This window comes from Gorilla gorilla, chromosome 11 (assembly GCF_029281585.2).
Source record: "Gorilla gorilla gorilla isolate KB3781 chromosome 11, NHGRI_mGorGor1-v2.1_pri, whole genome shotgun sequence".
Taxonomy (NCBI): Eukaryota; Metazoa; Chordata; class Mammalia; order Primates; family Hominidae; genus Gorilla; species Gorilla gorilla.
Genome location: NC_073235.2, coordinates 115,610,247 through 115,629,119, shown reverse-complemented (window position 1 = coordinate 115,629,119; position 18,873 = coordinate 115,610,247). Strand labels below are relative to the sequence as shown.

Below are 18,873 nucleotides of genomic sequence, written 5' to 3'. Positions count from 1 at the left end.
TTCAGGGGAATAAGATGAGAAACCACATGAACAAGTTTGCCACCAATAGTGGCAACAGTGTATGTATGTCATGGATTTAAGAGAGACTCAAATAAAAACAAATCCTCTGGTGTATATGTGTGTGTGCAAATTTAAAGAGTATACTTTCACACTAGAGGGTATTCTTTCTACTTGCTTCTACTGAAGCATACTAGCTTTTATAACACATATCGAGATGGCATATCCAGCTTTGTATCATCCAAAATGTTGAAGAAATTATCAGATTGCGTTTTTCTATGGTTTTGTATAGTACCTCCTATGGAAGATTGTAAGGAACAAGAGCCTATTATGGACAACAATATTTCTCTGGTGCCTTTTGAGAGACCTGCTGTCATAGAGAAGCTCACGGGGAATATGGGAAAACGTAAAAGCTCCACTCCACAAAAGTTTGTGGGTAAGCATTACAAATGCTTTTGTTTCTTTGCAAGGTGATTTTAGTAGGAAAAGGCAAGTTCCCATGTATTAGAAATATATATGGTGTGTTTCAGTTCATGAAATAAATACCCATCTCTTTTCTTCATTATTCTTTTTTACTCTCTGACACTCTGTGTACACCACACTTACACCAACACACACAAATACATACGAGAGATAAAGACTGATAGTGGTCACCATCTCAAAATATGATGATATATAAAGTGAAATAACATGTAAAATAGAAAATATTAATTTCTTTAAAAAATAGTCATACAGAGGAGAAATGGTCCAGCCTATTGGCCAGTTTTGTAATCTGTTTTAAAATTTTCATTAGTGTCAGGTTTTTAGCTGTTTTTTTTTAACCTATTAACATTTATGCCTAGTGTTCCATTATTGGAACGCTAAGCATGTGGGAGTTATTTATATCCTACTGTTCAAGGTCATTGCCAAGGTCTGATTGTGAAAATTAAAACAAAATTTCAACCTCAGGCATAAATGGGTTAATTATTTTAGTATTTTATCTGGAATGAAGAGAATTTTTCTTTTTTTCTTTTTTTCAAAATTCTGCATTGGAAAAATAATGCAGCAACCTACATTCAAGATGTTTCATATTTGGATCTTTATTTCATATTTTGATCTTTGTTTTTTCATCCAGCCTATGATTTTGAACTGAAAAGATTAAATATCATATATTTAGACTTTCCCTTTTCATTTCCAAACCCTTAGATATTCTTTGATACGCCCAATGTTGGCATCATTCTGGATGCATGCTGTAAGTCATAGATTGTCTCTGAGGATACAAAAAGCATGGACTTTTTAAAAGAAATGTGAATAATAGAGATTCAATAAAAAGAATTGTTAAAGAATTGTTATTCATTGTATATATAATATATCTATTAGGATAAAAATATTCAAACAGATTCTGACATTCTAGTGTCAGCATTGTGGGACATCCTGATTAAATGGAGATTGAGACAAAAATCTTTGCTTTGGTTATTTCAGGGAGGAGAGGATAACACAATTCCATTACTTCAATAAACACTTAAAGAAGGTTTCCTTTCAATCTGAAATTGAAGAACTAACACATCACCAAAATAGCACTCTAAGACTAGCTGGAGGGATTTATTGAGAACTCATTGAAAGAAGGCCGAAGGGTGACTATAAGGGCCATAGTTTATATTATGTCAGTTGAAGCCCCTGAGTTATACACAAAGGACTGCCTCAGGCCTTTGGTAACTTTTTTTCTGTTCTTGTGGGTAACTATGAAAAAAAAGAAATAAAGAGCCAGTTTACTTATTTTTAATATTGATTTTTTTGTTGGATGTCATTAAATGCTTAAATCTAACTAGACTCTAATGTAGTTGGAAAAAATAAAATATATTATTATTCTTTCTGTCTTCTGAATTTATATAGTCTACTCTTTGTAACATTTTTTGTCATGTTTCCTGACTTAGAGATGTTACTCTCAATTTTATTTCACTGCATTCCTTAGAAAAGAGTGACAGCTTTTTAGAAAATTACATTATGATTCTAAAATATTTATATTATATTTTTAATTAAGAATTTGAGAGAATATTTTTCTTTATTTGGATTCTATCCTAGTAATGTATAACAAACAGTAGCCATAGTAACTACTTCTGTTATTGTTCTTGAAACAAAAGATTTCATCGTTCCACACTTATTATAAATTGCCTTCTCCATGTGCCTCAGTTAAATACTATTCTTTGACCTTATCAAATTCTCCAGACCAATGATCCCTGAACTTCCTGCATATCTACTTGTCTCTCCCTCTCTTTTCTTATTCAGCTTAGATTCCATGGCTCATCACTTCTACATCTCTCTTGCCAATATTCTTGCCTTTCTTGCCTTGTTGGCTGATCTATCATCCGCTTCTCCTGATGAAACCCTACTGTCTTGTAAAGCTGACTGAGCATCCTTTCCATACTTATATCTCACTAGATGTGCACCCCAGCCTGCACATCTGGTACTTTTGGAGAAAATTCCACAGGCTGATGAGTTGGCATCAATATATATGAATGAATAACTGATCCCAAATATCAGCTGGCCTATCCATCCTATGGAGCAGCATCCCTGAAGAATCATCTCTCCTGCTCTCCACCATGACAGTGCCAACCTTCTGTACTCTCTGCAAACATGCTGTCTCACTCCTTGGTGATCTTATATCTATATTCACAGGGGATAAAATCGCTGGAACTGATTTCAACATAATATTACCAATTCTATAGGATTGTATGCATCCATGTAAATGCTTTTATCTTTTTTCCTTATTTCAATGAATCAACTATCCCTCTTTCTAATTAAAGTTCATTCCCCCTCTTGTGCACAGGAATTCTCCTATCCTGGCCCCCCAGATACCTCACGCTATTATTTTTTCCTCTTTCTCACTTACATTTTTAACCTCTTCCCTCTATTGGGCATTTCCTATCGGCATTTAATGCAATAAATTCTCATAATTAAAAAAAATCTTCCTTTAAGCCCTATCTCCTTCCAGGTACACCTGTAGTCTCCTTTTCTTCAAAGATGAAATTGTTGAAAGAATCTCTGTGCTTGTTTTCAATGATTTTTTTTTTCTATTCATTTCCAAGTCCATGCAACCTGTTTTTCTTTCCCACACTCCACTGAAATTATTCTCACTGAGGTCACAACTGGCTTCTGTAGTGCCAAATCGAGTAGACTCTTTTAAGACAGTATCTTACACAGCTCCTAGAGAGTATCTGCCACTATTGAATAGTCAATTCCTTTGGAAACACACTCTTTTCTTGGTTTTTATGACATTGTTCTCTCTCTCTGACTGTGTTCAGTATTCTTTCAGACTTATCCTTAACAGCTATGCAAGTTGGCCAAAGTACAAATGGAGGCCCCCATTCATATGCCTAAATATTTTTATATTATAAATCTAACTGTAAAACTTATTTTCTACCCTTCCAACTTGACTAAGTTCAAATAAATATGCAATTCTCAGATTTCCTGTAGCTCTACACTACACCTTGGCAGCACGAGCAGAACCACCCACTGGCTTACAGCTAGGCTCCTCTCTTAGACCCACTCCTAGTTCTCTCCATTACCAAAGGGGGTCTCACACACACATGTATGGACACCCCAGCCTGCATATCCAGGTTCTTTTTACGTTGCACATAAAGAGCAGTGCCTTGGCCATCAGGCCTAGGTGTGTGCTTACCAGTAGCACAGTTGGTATGAAGTATTATGGACCCTATGAAGAGGACTGTGTAGACCCTAGAAGCAGGCTCAGAACCATTTGGGCAAGGAATTCTGAGGTCTGAGTGAGCTTCAGATCAGCACATTCCCTTGGCCCTAGAAGCTCCTCATTTCCTGAGAAGAAAGGCCCAGGGCTCCCTAAACATGGGGCCCAGTGCAAACCCCACTTATCCCTGATCTATGAGTAGGCAGAAAAATCTTAGTGTTATTCCAGGTTCTATTTTTGACCCATCCCCTTCACACTCTACCTGGGTGATATCAGTTATTTCCTTGGCTTCAGAAGTTGCTTTCTATCAACTGATGACTCATTTCTACATCTCAAGCCCAGGTCTCTCTTCTGAATTTGAGACTAAATCTTACTGAACATTATTATTACTCATAGTCCTCCCAAACTGAATTCATCATCTTTTCTATCTCATTGTCATCTACTAAATGTCCTAGGCCAGAAACGTGGGCCAGAAACCTAGAGCAACAATTTCCTAAACCCCTTTGCTAAATGAATACCTTCAGGGCACTTCCCTGTTTATCCCCTTCAATCTGTATTCCTTTAGGGAAATATTCAAATTTTTAGCATATTTGGCCTTATATTATCTAACTTGTCTTTTGCACTTGTTTCTACTCTCAGCCTTATTGAAGTATAAGTAATTCCTCCTTTATAAGTGATACCCTCTTGCCTCTGATCGTTTCTACCAGCTACTCCACCTCATGTTTCTTCACTTGGCTATGTTTACAATCACATTATTGTCCTTGATTCCATTTCCTTCAAAAAGCGTTCCTTTAGTCCCCTGGTATGAGCTAAATATTCCTCTTATTTGACCCCATCACACATATCACACTATGTTGTAAATGATCCTTAAATTGCTATTGTTCCTTCCAAACTGTAAGTTCTTTAAGAATATAGATCGGGTTTGTCTAGCTTAATTTGGAAATGTTTGACATTGCATATATCTTAAGTTGAGTGCCATGAAATAATTTCTCCTCGTTTTATGTTTCCATTTTTGTTACTCTAATCATTACACTGATCTCACGTAGGGGCCATTTCTTCCAATCTGAGAGTATCTGCCAAAATTACAAGTTAAGCATCCATCCACAACAACATATTAACCATTTATGGGAAACCCACATACGTTTTTAAGAAGCATTTATCTGTAAGATTTACCTATGAAAGTAACTGGTAAATAGAGACCACATTGTCTTAGGGACAGAATTTGTAAAAGACTAAATATTCTGTTCAAAACCAGCAATATCTGGCTAAAAATCAAAACTACTTTTCCCGTTGCAAGCACCAAAACTCTTTTATAGTTAACAGTCAGACATTATGTTGATGTAAAATATTGGAGTAAAGTTATATTTGTTGAGGTGTATATTTAAGGAAAAACTGCAAACATGCTTCAATCAAGAAAAAGTATGGGAAGCTAGCAATGGGTGTACATACCAGCACTATCACATACACATGTCTAAATAAGAAAGGATGATATAAAAATGAATATTAATTTCAAGAAGCAAAACAATGAGACAAGATTTTCTGAGTTTATGAGCAAATACTTTCTGAAATAACTCTTAATTTTATTTTTAAATAACCCTACATTTCATTCATTTTTATTAGGTGGTACAACTTTTAAAAGTATTTTAATAATGACTTTTAAAAAATCTCCAGAATGACATATATGGGTTATATATATTTTTTCTAAAATAGTGGCTGAATCAACCAACTTAACCCTACACAACAGTGAGGTGCCATATGTTATAACCAGATCACTCTCACTTTTATGATCTTTGTAGCTTGGTCACTAATGTTTAAAATATGCAAAATCAAGCATTGTCTCTGACTTATTTTTACTGGGTATTCTTCCTCCTGTTCTCCTTGAGCTCTATTCAAGTGAGAATTTTAAAAGAAAATGAAAATATGATAAACTCAATCATATCTTTCAGACTAGATGCATTCTCATGATGGCATCAGAACAAATGCAAATGGCTTACGAAATTTTTATTGCTTTTATATTTTTTCATGTCAAGAATATTTGTGGCCAGACCCAGTGGCTCATGCCTGTAATCGTAACACTTTGGGAGGCCAAGGTGGGTGGATCACTTGAGGCCAGGAGTTCTAGACCAGCCTGGCTAACATGGCAAAACCCTATCTCTACTAAAAATACAAAAATTAGCCAGGTATGGGGGCGCATGCCTGTAATTCCAGCTACTCAGGTGGCTGAGGCATGAGAATCCCTTGAACTGGGGAGGCGGAGGTTGCAGTGAGCAGAGATCACACCCTGAGACTCTGTCTCAAAAAAAAAAATGTGTGTGAGCATCAGCAGCATTGCCCAAATACTTGACTTATAGAATAATATATACCAAATTATGAAAAATGGAGGCAATCAGTCAACTTCGTACCCTTTCATATTTTTAATCTGATACTAATGTTGTTGTATTTTTTTTTTTTTACTTCTTTCACCTCCCACTCCCTTCCAGGGGAAAAGCTCATGCGATTCAGCTACCCAGATATTCACTTTGATATGAACTTAACATATGAGAAGGAGGCTGAGCTGATGCAGTCTCATATGATGGACCAAGCCATCAACAATGCAATCACCTACCTTGGAGCTGAGGCCCTTCACCCTCTGATGCAGCACCCGCCAAGCACAATCGCTGAAGTGGCCCCAGTTATAAGCTCAGCTTATTCTCAGGTCTATCATCCAAATAGGATAGAAAGACCCATTAGCAGGGAAACTGCTGATAGTCATGAAAACAACATGGATGGCCCCATCTCTCTCATCAGACCAAAGAGTCGACCCCAGGAAAGAGAGGCCTCTCCCAGCAATAGCTGCCTGGATTCCACTGACTCAGAAAGCAGCCATGATGACCACCAGTCCTACCAAGGAAACCCTGCCTTAAATCCCAAGAGGAAACAAAGCCCAGCTTACATGAAGGAGGATGTCAAAGCTTTGGATACTACCAAGGCTCCTAAGGGCTCTCTGAAGGACATCTACAAGGTCTTCAATGGAGAAGGAGAACAGATTAGGGCCTTCAAGTGTGAGCACTGCCGAGTCCTTTTCCTAGACCATGTCATGTACACCATTCACATGGGTTGCCATGGCTACCGGGACCCACTGGAATGCAACATCTGTGGCTACAGAAGCCAGGACCGTTATGAGTTTTCATCACACATTGTTCGAGGGGAGCACACATTCCACTAGGCCTTTTCATTCCAAAGGGGACCCCTATGAAGTAAAGAACTGCACATGAAGAAATACTGCACTTACAATCCCACCTTTCCTCAAATGTTGACATACCTTTTATTTTTTTTAATATTATTACTGTTGATAATTCTTATTTTGTGGAGGCAGTGTCATTTGCTCTGCCTAATTACGATAAGGAAGAAACAGAAGAGAGAAGGGGTGGGAATATTGTTTCTTTATCACCTGGCTTGTTTATTTTGTGGGAATTTAAGAGCAGTCCATTTCTACCAAGGCATATCATGCTTTGAAAAATCACTTGATTCATAAAGATTCACCTAAGAGATTCTGATTTGCCACTGATATTCAGGATTATGATGGAAGACAGGAAAGTTTAGAGTTTTCTGGGTAGGACTTTGGTGGTTTGAAAATGGTATAAGTAACTTTATTCTTGAAAGAAGAATGTGTTTCAAACTGTAAACCAATTTTTTGTTCTTCAGAGATCATGGAACACAAACACATTGTTATTTTCAGTGATAACTCCTAAGAGGAGCTGAGTTGTTGTGGGTTCTATGTTTACTTCCCCTATGGAATTTATAATTCAGTATGTTTTACACTGTACCATATAGCAAAACTTTTAAACTACAGGTAGTTAAGGGCCACCTACAATACATCTGAGGTCCTGTGATCTTATTTTTCTAAACGTAAGCACTGTTTTTCCATAGTTTTGATGACTGGCATTTTATAGACACCCTGGCAGCCTTACTTTTAACACCTTTAAGGAATAGTATTTTTATGTAGTTTTCAGAATAACATATGGTCTAAGAGTGGATAAAAGGCAGTCAATAATTTCTGGGAGGGACTTCTACTTTCATAAATTTGTTTGAGAGGTTTTCTTTTAAAGTTGTAATGTGATGGCAGCATAGTATATGTATTTGTTTCTAAAAGTATGCTTACGATTGTCACTTTATCAGCATTTAATCAGTGTTAACCAGTCAGCAGAAAAATATAATTATGCTAACAGTAGGGGGAGAAAACCCACTTAGAAATCCCTTTTCTGGTATTTCTCTTTTCACTAGTTTTTTTCAAGATGTGACCTCCCGGTGTTCTGTCCATAGTTCATTCATCCTTTATTCTTCGAGTAGAAGGTCTTAAAAGTCTTCCTGTCGGCTGTTTCTTTCAAAATCTCCTCAGAGCAATTGCTAATTTGACCTGAATCTGGTAACTTGAACCCTGTAAGGTTACAGAACTAGGGCTATTTATTTTAGCATTTCTTCAGTAGTATTTACTACTCTTGCTGCAAAGAAAAGGGAATGGGACTTCTTTGTAACCTGTACCTTGGACAGCAGATAAAAGAAACAAAAAAATAAGAAAGTTTACTTTTACCCTTCTTGGAGTCTAGAATGTGACAGAACCCCCAAAGGAAGGTCCTGCACATTTTTCTGTTTCCAAAACATTTAATTGTGTAAGTCCTTGTCAGAAATGAATCTCAATCCCTTAGTATAGAATTCCCCTTACGTGGTATAGGTTGCCATATTTCATGTGCAGATTTTAATTTCATTTATGTGGGTGCTCTGTTTTTTCTTTGCAGTCCAACCACATTAGAGGGGAGGAACCGAGTGATATTGATTCAAGTCATTTTAGGGGGACATACTTGGAAGGCAGAACTTGCTGCTTCTGTTTGGGGAGGACAGGCCTGACTGTGACTGGATTATCTGATAACCATTTGTGAATACTGAAATTCTGTTAGGCAGTAACTGATAACTGCTCTAAAAGATCATTAAATAGGATGCTGAAATTATGTATCTTAATACAGTGTTGTATGAGAATTACCAAGTCAAGAGAATTGTGGACATAAGCAAGTCTGGCCCCAATACTGCTCTTAACTCATTTTCCAGCTTACTATTTGCTATTTAAATGGTAGGCACCAGCTAAGCACTTCTAAGCACTAACACAGCTAGAACTAGGCAAAAATGGTTAGAACTCAGCTCTCTTCTACTAGTCCCTATCATAATTATTTTTGGGAAAATGTCCAAACTGCCCCTTTAAATCTAAGGGAATGCACCAAAACAGAGATATATAGAATGTCAACAATTTCATTTTTTTTTTCTTCCTGCCTTGGTACATAGTGAACATACAACCTATTCAAAGATAAAGCATGTTTTTGAGACTCGCTCACCCCCCCCCGCCCAACCACTCCCAAATAATAATTGGGATGCCATTTTTTTTCCTTTTGGATGAGGTAAATAATTTTAAGGTTCACAATTTTGTCTGTTACTGCAATTTAAGGAAACATTTGGATGTCAGTCAATATGTTCATAATTTTGGCTGCGTGCGAATTTCTGCTGGCATTATCTATGAATTTTCTTCCTACTTATTTTTCAGTATATGAACAATCATATATCTACCTGCCCCAGGATGAAACTAAATTTAGGTGGACCCTAAACCTTATGAAGACAGTGCTAAGGCACTTTCCTTTTCTGATTTCATCTTTTTGGGAATCTTTTATTGAAGGTAGTTAGTAGTTGAGAGTGCATTTGCTACAAGCATATACTTGTATTTTCCTAGCTTCATGAGGAACAGAAAGAGGTGGATATGGCTCAGGGTGTGGCAGGGACAATTGAGGACAAAGTCAATTCAAATTTGTGGGTCAGAAAGAATTTTTGTGGACATAGTGTTTTTGGAGAAACTCTGGATGGTTATATTTGCATGCCTTTTCTTCAAAAGGAAATACGCAAGGTTGTAGCATCTAAAAATAAACATAAGAGTCAGACACCAAATAAATCAAGTTTTACATAACAGTTGTATGCCCAGTTTGTTTAGGTGAGATTTCACATTGCAGAAAGTATTTGAGGAGCATGAAAATGGGTTATCTTCTGTATTTTCCAGTTTGGCAAAAGTTCAGAATTTAATCACATTGCTTTGCCCTAATTTTGCCCAGAATTTTATCTTAGCCTCTCTCTGACAGTGATGAATCATGCTTAAAAAGCCATTCTAATTGGACCTTTTTAAGACAGGGAAAGGGATCGGTAGGCAGATTGGAAGAAATTTCAAGTCATTGAAATATTCCATTGAGATTTCCTAAAGGGACAAAATTGGGAAAATAAGAAACTACGACTTAGATTTGGCTACATAGTAGAAAGTGTCTCCCCTACATGCATACAGGTAATTGTATGTATGAATCATAGGGTATATGTGTGTGTATACTACACACACATTCTTTTAAAGAGAATTCATGGAAAAAAAAAGCAGTTGGAGTGATCAGATATATTGCAAAAACATACAGAGAATTTAAATGACAGTTAATACCAAGAAATTAGTTGGGTTTACTTTATCAGGTCGTAATAGGAATCACTAAAGAAGTTACTAGTGTGTCTTTAGGACCAGTGGCAACTCTTATACTAAAACTTTGGGTCCTTATTATCTACTTACAGAACAAAGTGAAACAAACAATTATTAAGCTGATTGGATATACATTCAAAGATATTTAATGTAAAGTTTTTTGGAATACGAAGAAAATTCAGAAAATAAATATTATCAACAGTTACTTATTGGCAAATAGAGAAAGACAAGAATAGTTTAGTGAGCCCGGTATTTTGTTTTTATAGTTTTTATCTTGGTTGTACAACTCACAAAACCATGAAGTCTTTGGTATTTTATAAATGTTTAACAAAATTTACATCAGATTAAGGCATTTAGATGAAAATTATTATGTTCTCACTATCTTCCAAATTTTATTTCATCCTGTCTCCAAAATGATTTCTTAGGGTAGAAAAAGAGCAGACGGGGCTGTAAAAATACAGGCGAAAAACTGTGTGCCCCTAGTTTCAGGCAGAACTTAAACTGTACTAGCTACATGATTTGTTTTTTAACTTTGGATTGTTCACGTACAAAAATGGATAAATTACATTTGTGTTTATCATCAGTTATATTTTATGTATTATTTTAATAAATACTATCTGAATGAAGACTATTCTAAACCAGAAAATTCCCCAAATCCAAAAGAAAAAAAAGTGGGAAGGGGTGAAATTGAAGTTTGTGTAAATGAAAGTTATCTTAGACATATTTTTAATTCTCCAGTTCCTGCAAAATAATTAAAATATACAGTAACTGGTCTCCTAAATCCTGAATTTAATGTATTAAATACTTATGTTCTTTATATTGGTGCCTTTTTAAAATGCATTGAGAGTGTTGGTTAGCTGTTGCAGCTGTACAACACTTTTAATATGCATTTTTAAAAATCACTTAAAATTGAGTACTATATAATTCATCTCTGCATTTTTAGTGCAAATCTTTACAGCAATTTCTAATAGAGAAATTTTCAGCTCAGCTGTTAAAAGGAAAAGGAAACTTTGAAACTAGACTTTAATACCTTTTTAGTTTCATAGTATTTCTGAATATGATTACAAGATTATGCAGGTAAAATATAGAGTGAAACTTTACCTGTGAATTGAATTATAATTTGTGTTTTTGTTTTGTTTTTAAGGAAGAATAAGTTCTGTATCAAACAAGAATTTATTAGATAATTTTTTGGTCAATAAAATACAATATTCATTTGGATTTTCATCTCCAGACTAGTATTGTTCTAGTCTTGGAATCTGTATTTTCTAATCTGTTAGAAAATAGAGATTGAAAATTGATGGAATAATGTGAAAAAGCAGGTAATTAATTCTCCTTGAACAAAGCAAAACTGAACAGTCATATCACATTGCTATTCTCCAAAGCATAATCTCAAATGGTTTCATATCATGGTTGTGTATTACTTGCAATGGGTGCGTTAGGATATGACAGCTTTTTAAAAAAATGAGCTGCTGGTTATACAAAGCAAATGGCATATGACCAAGAAGCTGTGATATGCTAGTGTTTCTTTTTATCATAGTGTATTACTAGGCCAAATAATGACACCTTGAATATTTTTACATTTATTGCAGAAACCTTAAACTTTGGAATTTCCATAAGGTTTTTATGTAATATTCTATTTCTAGCTTTTTAGTTTTATCTTGCTGTACTGTAAGTTTGAGGATATTTTTCACATGCACTCTTAGGAATAAGTTCATAATTCTGTTTATGGGGCTTTCCTCCCATAACACTGCATTTGTATATTTTCTGTATAAAATATGTGTTGTGTATTAACCTTTATCCCATACAGAGAGTGGTACATGAATGACTAGTTTTCTAAGATGTCCTTTTTATGGTGAATAAAATATAAAATTTAGAGGCCCTCTGCTGAGTCACATAAAGTACAGCATATAAGTTCATATAGGTACAAATAAGTTTGCAGTGAATTGGGCCTTCAAATTACCTCAAGTGACAGATAGTAAGAAAAGCTTCTTGAGCAGGTGGAGGTCACTGAATCCCCTACTATGCACTTATCAAGATTTTACTTACTTTAATTTACTGGAAATTGATTTTTTAAAAAACGACTACACTGTAACAAGGGAAGGGATCTGGGTTTTTTTGTTTTTGTTTTATTCTTGTTTTTTTTAAGTAGTTCAAATTCTGAAACTGTGATTTAAAAATTTTTTACAGTCAAGCATTCTGATTTTGAACATAACTCCCTTCCCTTTCTGTGTAACAAAGGTCTCTCTGTTATCTCTTAAATTTTGTTACATCTCCCTCAACCTCTTTCTTTGTCTGTCTCCCTTCTGTCATTGTCTATGGATGTTTACCTCTCTGTTCTCCTAAAAGTTTGAAGATTAGGTCAACTCTTATTTCTAGTTCATTGGTAATTTAATCTTAATTTTTTTTCGTGATTTTTGTTGGTTGTATAATCTGCTGACGTATTTTTATACTCAAGTGTAGTTTTCTATTAAAAAGAAAAGTGGTTGGATTAAAAATAGTAAGCTATGTAACCCTCATGTTACTTTCACTTTCAAATATTGGGTACCTAAAACATTACTTCAGAGATTATGTAATCCTATTATAGTATGTTTGCTTTCCTTTATTGTTGGATTTTACATTCTGATTTGGCTTTCCTCCAAAAAATGTATATCATGAAAGACTAGACAGTTATTTGCAAGTGTTTAGAAAGGTGTTAAAAATGTAAAGCAAAGAGTCTTAACTTTCTCCTAATTGGGAGAAAAATGCTTTAACATTACTATAATAATATTCCAGGTTTGGAGGGGGTCTCCAGGCCCCATATTTGCTGTTAATAGTTGGACCTTTTAGACCATGTGTTATTTGCAATCCCAGAATGATTGCTTCTGCTATTAGTTAAAAAGATACTATTCTTTTCTTTCTGTACAAGTGCAATACTCCCCTTGAAGTCTTAAAAACTATGGTGATTTTTTTTTCTTTTCTGACCTATTCTTCCTTTAGCTAATGACAAAAAGAAACTCATAAAAGTCATAGTATGTTAAAAGACATAACAAGCAAAGAGAAAAACACTCCACAATCAAAAGATTACAGAATGTGGAAACCACTAGTCTGATCTCATGGTATCTTTATTTAAGCTAAATTTCCATGGAAATTAGTAATCTTTTGCTTGAAAAATGTGTCCTAAAGTTGAACTTTTTACAGATTGAATCTTCTTAGGCCCTCGCCCAATGCGCTAAATTAAGAACCTGATACTTAATATTTTTATTTTACTTCTCCCCTTTTAGAAATAAACTTTTAAATAAAAGCAAAGCACTTAGCTGAGTTTTAAACACTTACATATCACCTATTGGAGAAAATTTTTTAAAAATATTTGGAGCAGTCCTGTTTTCATACAAATTTAAGTAAGAGGTATTTTTTCTTATACATATTTATATGTAGTGTGCTAATTTTCTTTTTTTATACCTGTGTCCCTGTAGTAAAACTGCTGTAATATAAATACATGTTTTGTTAAAAGATAACATTTCTTTGGCATTTCTTTTAAAGGCAGTTACTGCATTTCTGCATTTGTACAGTATGTGTCTTGGCCATTTTAGATATTCTTTCTTTAACAATACCAAAGGTAATTAGACTATTTTAAAGACTAATTGCTTGACAGTTTCTAGGGTATTTTGTGTTTCAGAAGCAAAAAAAAGAAAAAAAAATAGGTCAAACCAGTAAACCTCATTTTTTTTCAAACTAATAATTTGGGGAAATAAAAACTATTGTTTAAAAAAGAAATATATATATATATATATAAATATATATGTAAAGTTAAAATTCCATACCTTGTATGTCAGGTTTGCTAAGTGTAATGTAGTTTTTTTAAGGCTCAAATACCATACCTCAGAAAATGAGGTTTACTATGGAAATACTGAAACAGTCTTTGCAGCTGTGTGACAAGTCACTCTACTACATACTGATTTGGAGACCTCCGCTAAATAGTTTTATCACTGCAGACTAAAATGTGGGACTTGTATCTTCTTTGTTTTTAATGCACACACATACATGTTCTGTGCATGTATGTGGTTACTGTGTATATGTGTATGAGTGTTGTATATGCATGTGTGAGTGTGTGTCTGTATGTGTGTACAACTAAAGAAGCTGCAGAAACTTTGTAATACTTTGTGAAAAGGATTATATTATAAAGGTTTGTACTGTCTGAGTGCACAGCTACTGGAATAAATTTAGGGAATCTCAGGAACAAGCATATAATTTGTCCAAGATTTATTTCTTCTCAGAAGTGTAAGTGCAGTTTTTAATTCTGTATATTATTTAATATTTTACCAATAAAATAAACTTCTGACATAAAAAGTTTGCTATAAAAACTTTCTGGTGAAAATTCTGTACACAAACATGTCTTCCAAATACAGAAGACTAAATTGTTGACTATACCAGGCTTAAATTATCATTGCCATTGTGTATTTGTCACACTTCCATTTCCAGAAGTTTGGATACATGTGATATCTGCAATCTACATCTCAATCGTTAGTCATCTCCATCATTACTATATAGTCCACCAGAGCAGAGAACAAAGTATTACATGATTTGTTAAGAATGACATCTCTGCTCTTTAGACAGCTTTCATACATATCTTATTTCACTTTTAAAAAAGAGGAGTGTACATCAGAGCCTATCCCCTTTCTATATAAGAAAATAGACCTTAGGAAAGAAAATTGTGACTTACTCCAAAGAGCATAGTAGTGCACTTAAATTACACAAGAGGTCTGAGTGCTCTGATATGGTCAATAACACTACCAGAATAACACTACTGCTATAGAAACCAGTATTCTTAGAAGTCAAAGATAAAATTAAGAAGTCATAGCGATTGTTCAATCACACTGGCAAAAACTGGTTGCCAGTTCTGCTTCATGTTGTACAATCACTACGTGAGTCATACACATCTCTTTGTTTCTTAGATTTTACAAATGTAACTTATCTTTTGCCATGAGAAGTTTGTTCTGTTATAAACATCTTCATAACCAGAAATGCAAAAGGGCATATATGACTGCAAATTCATTTTATTGAGTGTTAGCTATCCACTATCCTTCAGGCCAATTTGAACTCCACCGTCACATTTCAGATAGCTGTTAAGAGTTTTTCCTCACTGATATGTATTTATAGAATTTCATGGATACTTACCACATTCCCCAGTAATTTCACTTCCATGTGTCACACAGAATGAAAAATATACCATAAATTCAAATGAAATTTTCCTGCCTTGACTGTATCATAATTCAAAACACTAACCTAATTTGGGCAGGGGAGGATGTAAAGCAAGTGAAATAGCAAAGCAAAAAGAAGAAAAACTTACCAAATCATCCTCCAGTATTAAGTTTATAAAGGATTCCTTCAAGATCAGCAAGGAATATCAAATTCCCCTGGTGTATTATATCAACAGGAGCCAAATGAAAAGGATTTCTTGAAAAATGTGCCATATGCTCTTGACTTTTCAATTGCAATATGGTCAGAGAAATTATAAATAATTTAAATCTTGATATGATTGTAAGACTTTTTATCAGCATGCTCAAGCCAGAAGACTGTTCTTGGGGTGTGAACCACATGGTGAAAGGATTTCATCTAGCATTTTAGTAACCCTCCCTCCTGCTATTAGGGGGTTCCAAATGGACCCGTTAAACTTCCAGGAAAATCCCCTTTTTTGTTAACACCCCTACTGAAATTTCCTGGTGTGTTTATTTAACTTCTCACTAGAGGTTCCAGTGAAGGTAACAATTGGTGAATTTGAATTTTCCTACTTTTCTCCTGTTTGGCACAATACCCAAGGGAGAGGTTTTAATAAAATAGCCTAACTGGCAAATGGGAGAAATTGACAAAGAAGACAAACTTATTTGGACATCCATAATCCCGTATAAAAATGGGTAAAACCTGGAGGAGATCCTGGAAAATAAAGATGTGTTCAGTCTGATGAATATGAATGTGGTAGCCTTTTTCTTCTTGCTCTTATTGCTGCTTTATAATCCTAAACTGTCTTGGATCAGACCAAGTGCTTCTAACTTGAAATTTGTCAGGCAAAGGACAAATCCCTCAAAGCAGTGCAAATGGATACTGCCCATATTGGTGTTGAGTTGTTTGTTCTAGAAATCCTTAGAAGAGCTGTATGAAGCTGATCATCAAACCAAATGGAATGTCTGTGAAGAAGCAAGAGGAAGAACCAAAGGTAAAAAGGAAGTAACCTAAGGGTATTTGTGTTGGGTTTCATTGGGCCTTTGGTAAGCCTGTGGTAGAAGAGGGAGGAGTCACTGTGTTGTCATTTCACCTCACCAGATGGAGTTGGGATCAGAATCAACTGTCTCCACCGGGAGGGAGTACCTAGTGAAATCCCTTGATCAGGAAGTAGGAGAATTTGGCTAAGAAGGAATGGCAACAGAGTTCATTTTGTATCAATGCCCTGGGCCCACATATTGGTTCTGGTTTTGTGGACATAAAAGCTTAAAAGACTGATTAACATCTATCTGTTCTCCTTGACCCTGTCACAATTCTGATTACTCTAAATAAAACACAGTCTTTTTCAATGTGAGAAATTCGATGCAACCACAATATGTGAGTTTTAACCATACCCCTCTTTTTTACAAGTACTTTGCAAATGAGCACGATCGTTCCTGACTTTATCTAATTCACTCTCAAAACGCTCATGGAAAGTGTAGGGTGTCTGATACTTTATCTTCATTTTATTGGCAAGGAAACAGATTCAGGTTGGTTGTGATTTTGTTCATAAGCACCCCAATCAGTGAAAAAGCTAAAACTAGACTCTAATTCCACATATACTTAGTTCAGTGTTTTAATTTCTAAACCAGTTTATTCACCATTTGATTGATAAACCCAATTAATAAGAGAATCAGCAGGCATACTTTAAAAGTAATGTTTTGCTTTTCTAATTTTTAAACAGAATTATCCCAAATGAACTCACTGGCACAGTCATTAGGACTCTGAAATACAGTATTAAGTAGCAAGGCAAAAATCATTTGAAATTAAAATATTGTTGCAGAAATTTTTTTAATGAATAAATTGTCCTAGCTTGGTTCTTCTAAAGACCCCTTTGTGACCTAATTTAAATACATGTGGGCTTTTGATTACTTACAAAATTTCCTTCAGAGTTGATGGAATTCTTTGCCGTTTTTTAAATCACTAGATCTATATCCCCATACTCATTTTCCTTAGTTCTTTCATTGCAGAATCTACTTTCTAATATTTATACTTTGTTTTTTGCCTCCTCTGCATTTGCAAACCTTCACCTGACTCATCATTAAATCTATGAATTTATCGGTACTGGAAGTTCTGTCAATGATATCCTACTGTTTTCAGTGATATCATTGTCATTATGTCTTCCAAATTCAATGAGCAGCCTGGAGATTGTGCTTATTCTTCTTAGGTGCTAAAACCTATTACTAACTTATCTCTTTACTGTTAATTCTGTAGCATAGAGCAATATCAAGATTCACCCTCAACCCCAAATCTGTTCTTGTGAAATGAGTGATATATTTATGGTAAAATCCAACCTTATGTTGTCTATCCTTAGGAATGAGACATGTACTACCATTTGGTCAAAGCCAAGACAAGTTTCCCCAGTCTTCAAGGGATGGTTGCTGTAGTGACACCTAGCATTATGTTCTCCTTGTCTTACTTCTCCAATGTAAGTAAATAACATTTTTTTGGCCTTCAAACAGTCTATTCTTTGTCTCCCGACTCCTCCTCACCCCACCCCTCTGCACAGCCCCTCCCCACCCCACCTCCCTTCACTGTTTGTTTCTTTATTTGTATCAGATTGTAACATGCATATATATTACTATCATTTGATGACACTCAAGGGGAAAAAAGAAACTGGGGCAGCAAATGACTCATGTTTTTCCAAGCTCTTAGCCAAATTACTTTTTAGTCATCCTAACAAATATGGGAGTTTGGCTATACCATAACACTAATACGTTTCCCAAGCTGCAAGTAGAAGCCCAGAGTCTGCTGCTTTCTTCTTTAATGTCTTGACAAGTCTGATTATAGTTAAGAAAGTGATCACTTGATCACATAACAAGCATGAGAAAAATTCTGCTACAGGCAAGGGTAAAGGAAAGAATTTATTCTTTATTTGCCTTGAAGAATTCAAGTAGCTTTCTTGGGTCTTTAAGATATGAAATGGGTCATGACCTAATTCTTTTGAAATACAGATGAGCTCTGTATTAGATCCCTTATGCTTTTTCTTGTTTTTACTTGAAATTCCAAAAATGAGTGCACAATAATATAGTCAATTCGAACTACAGTATGCTGACACATTGTCTGCTCTAATTAGAAAAAAAGTCTTTTTGACTCTTAAAAATTATGATTAAGCATCATATTGAGACACTAGCCACCATATTCAATATGATATCTCTCAGCTTTAACTAAATGCCCATTTGTGTTAACATATTTTGAATGATTAATTTATCCTCGTTCATAGTTTCTAATCTATAGAAAACAAAATCTTAACACTAAAGAGCTTGATATGGTGTGGTGAGTTTGAGCTATATAAAAAACGTACTAACATGTCCTTCCATCAATGTAGATTATCTTAATGATGTGGGATTTTTTAATGAGCAATCTGTCATAAGTATGTTAGGATACTCAGTATGTTTGGGTTAATTATATTATACTGCTTTATCTGACTCTT

At 34.9% G+C, this 18,873-nt stretch overlaps 1 protein-coding gene across 5 annotated transcripts in view; it reads left to right on the top strand.

Annotated features, from left to right (window-relative positions):
- IKZF2 (IKAROS family zinc finger 2) overlaps positions 1 to 14,531 on the top strand; it is a 153,000-nt gene extending 138,469 nt beyond the window's left edge. For all 5 annotated transcript variants that reach the window (XM_031008914.3, XM_055380493.2, XM_055380491.2 and 2 more), the window contains 2 exons: positions 290 to 433; positions 6,160 to 14,531. In XM_031008914.3, coding sequence (XP_030864774.1) covers positions 290 to 433; positions 6,160 to 6,884 — 869 coding nt within the window. In that variant the 3' untranslated portion in view covers positions 6,885 to 14,531. The remainder of the gene's footprint in view (positions 1 to 289; positions 434 to 6,159) is intronic.
- Positions 14,532 to 18,873: the final 4,342 nt, after the last annotated feature.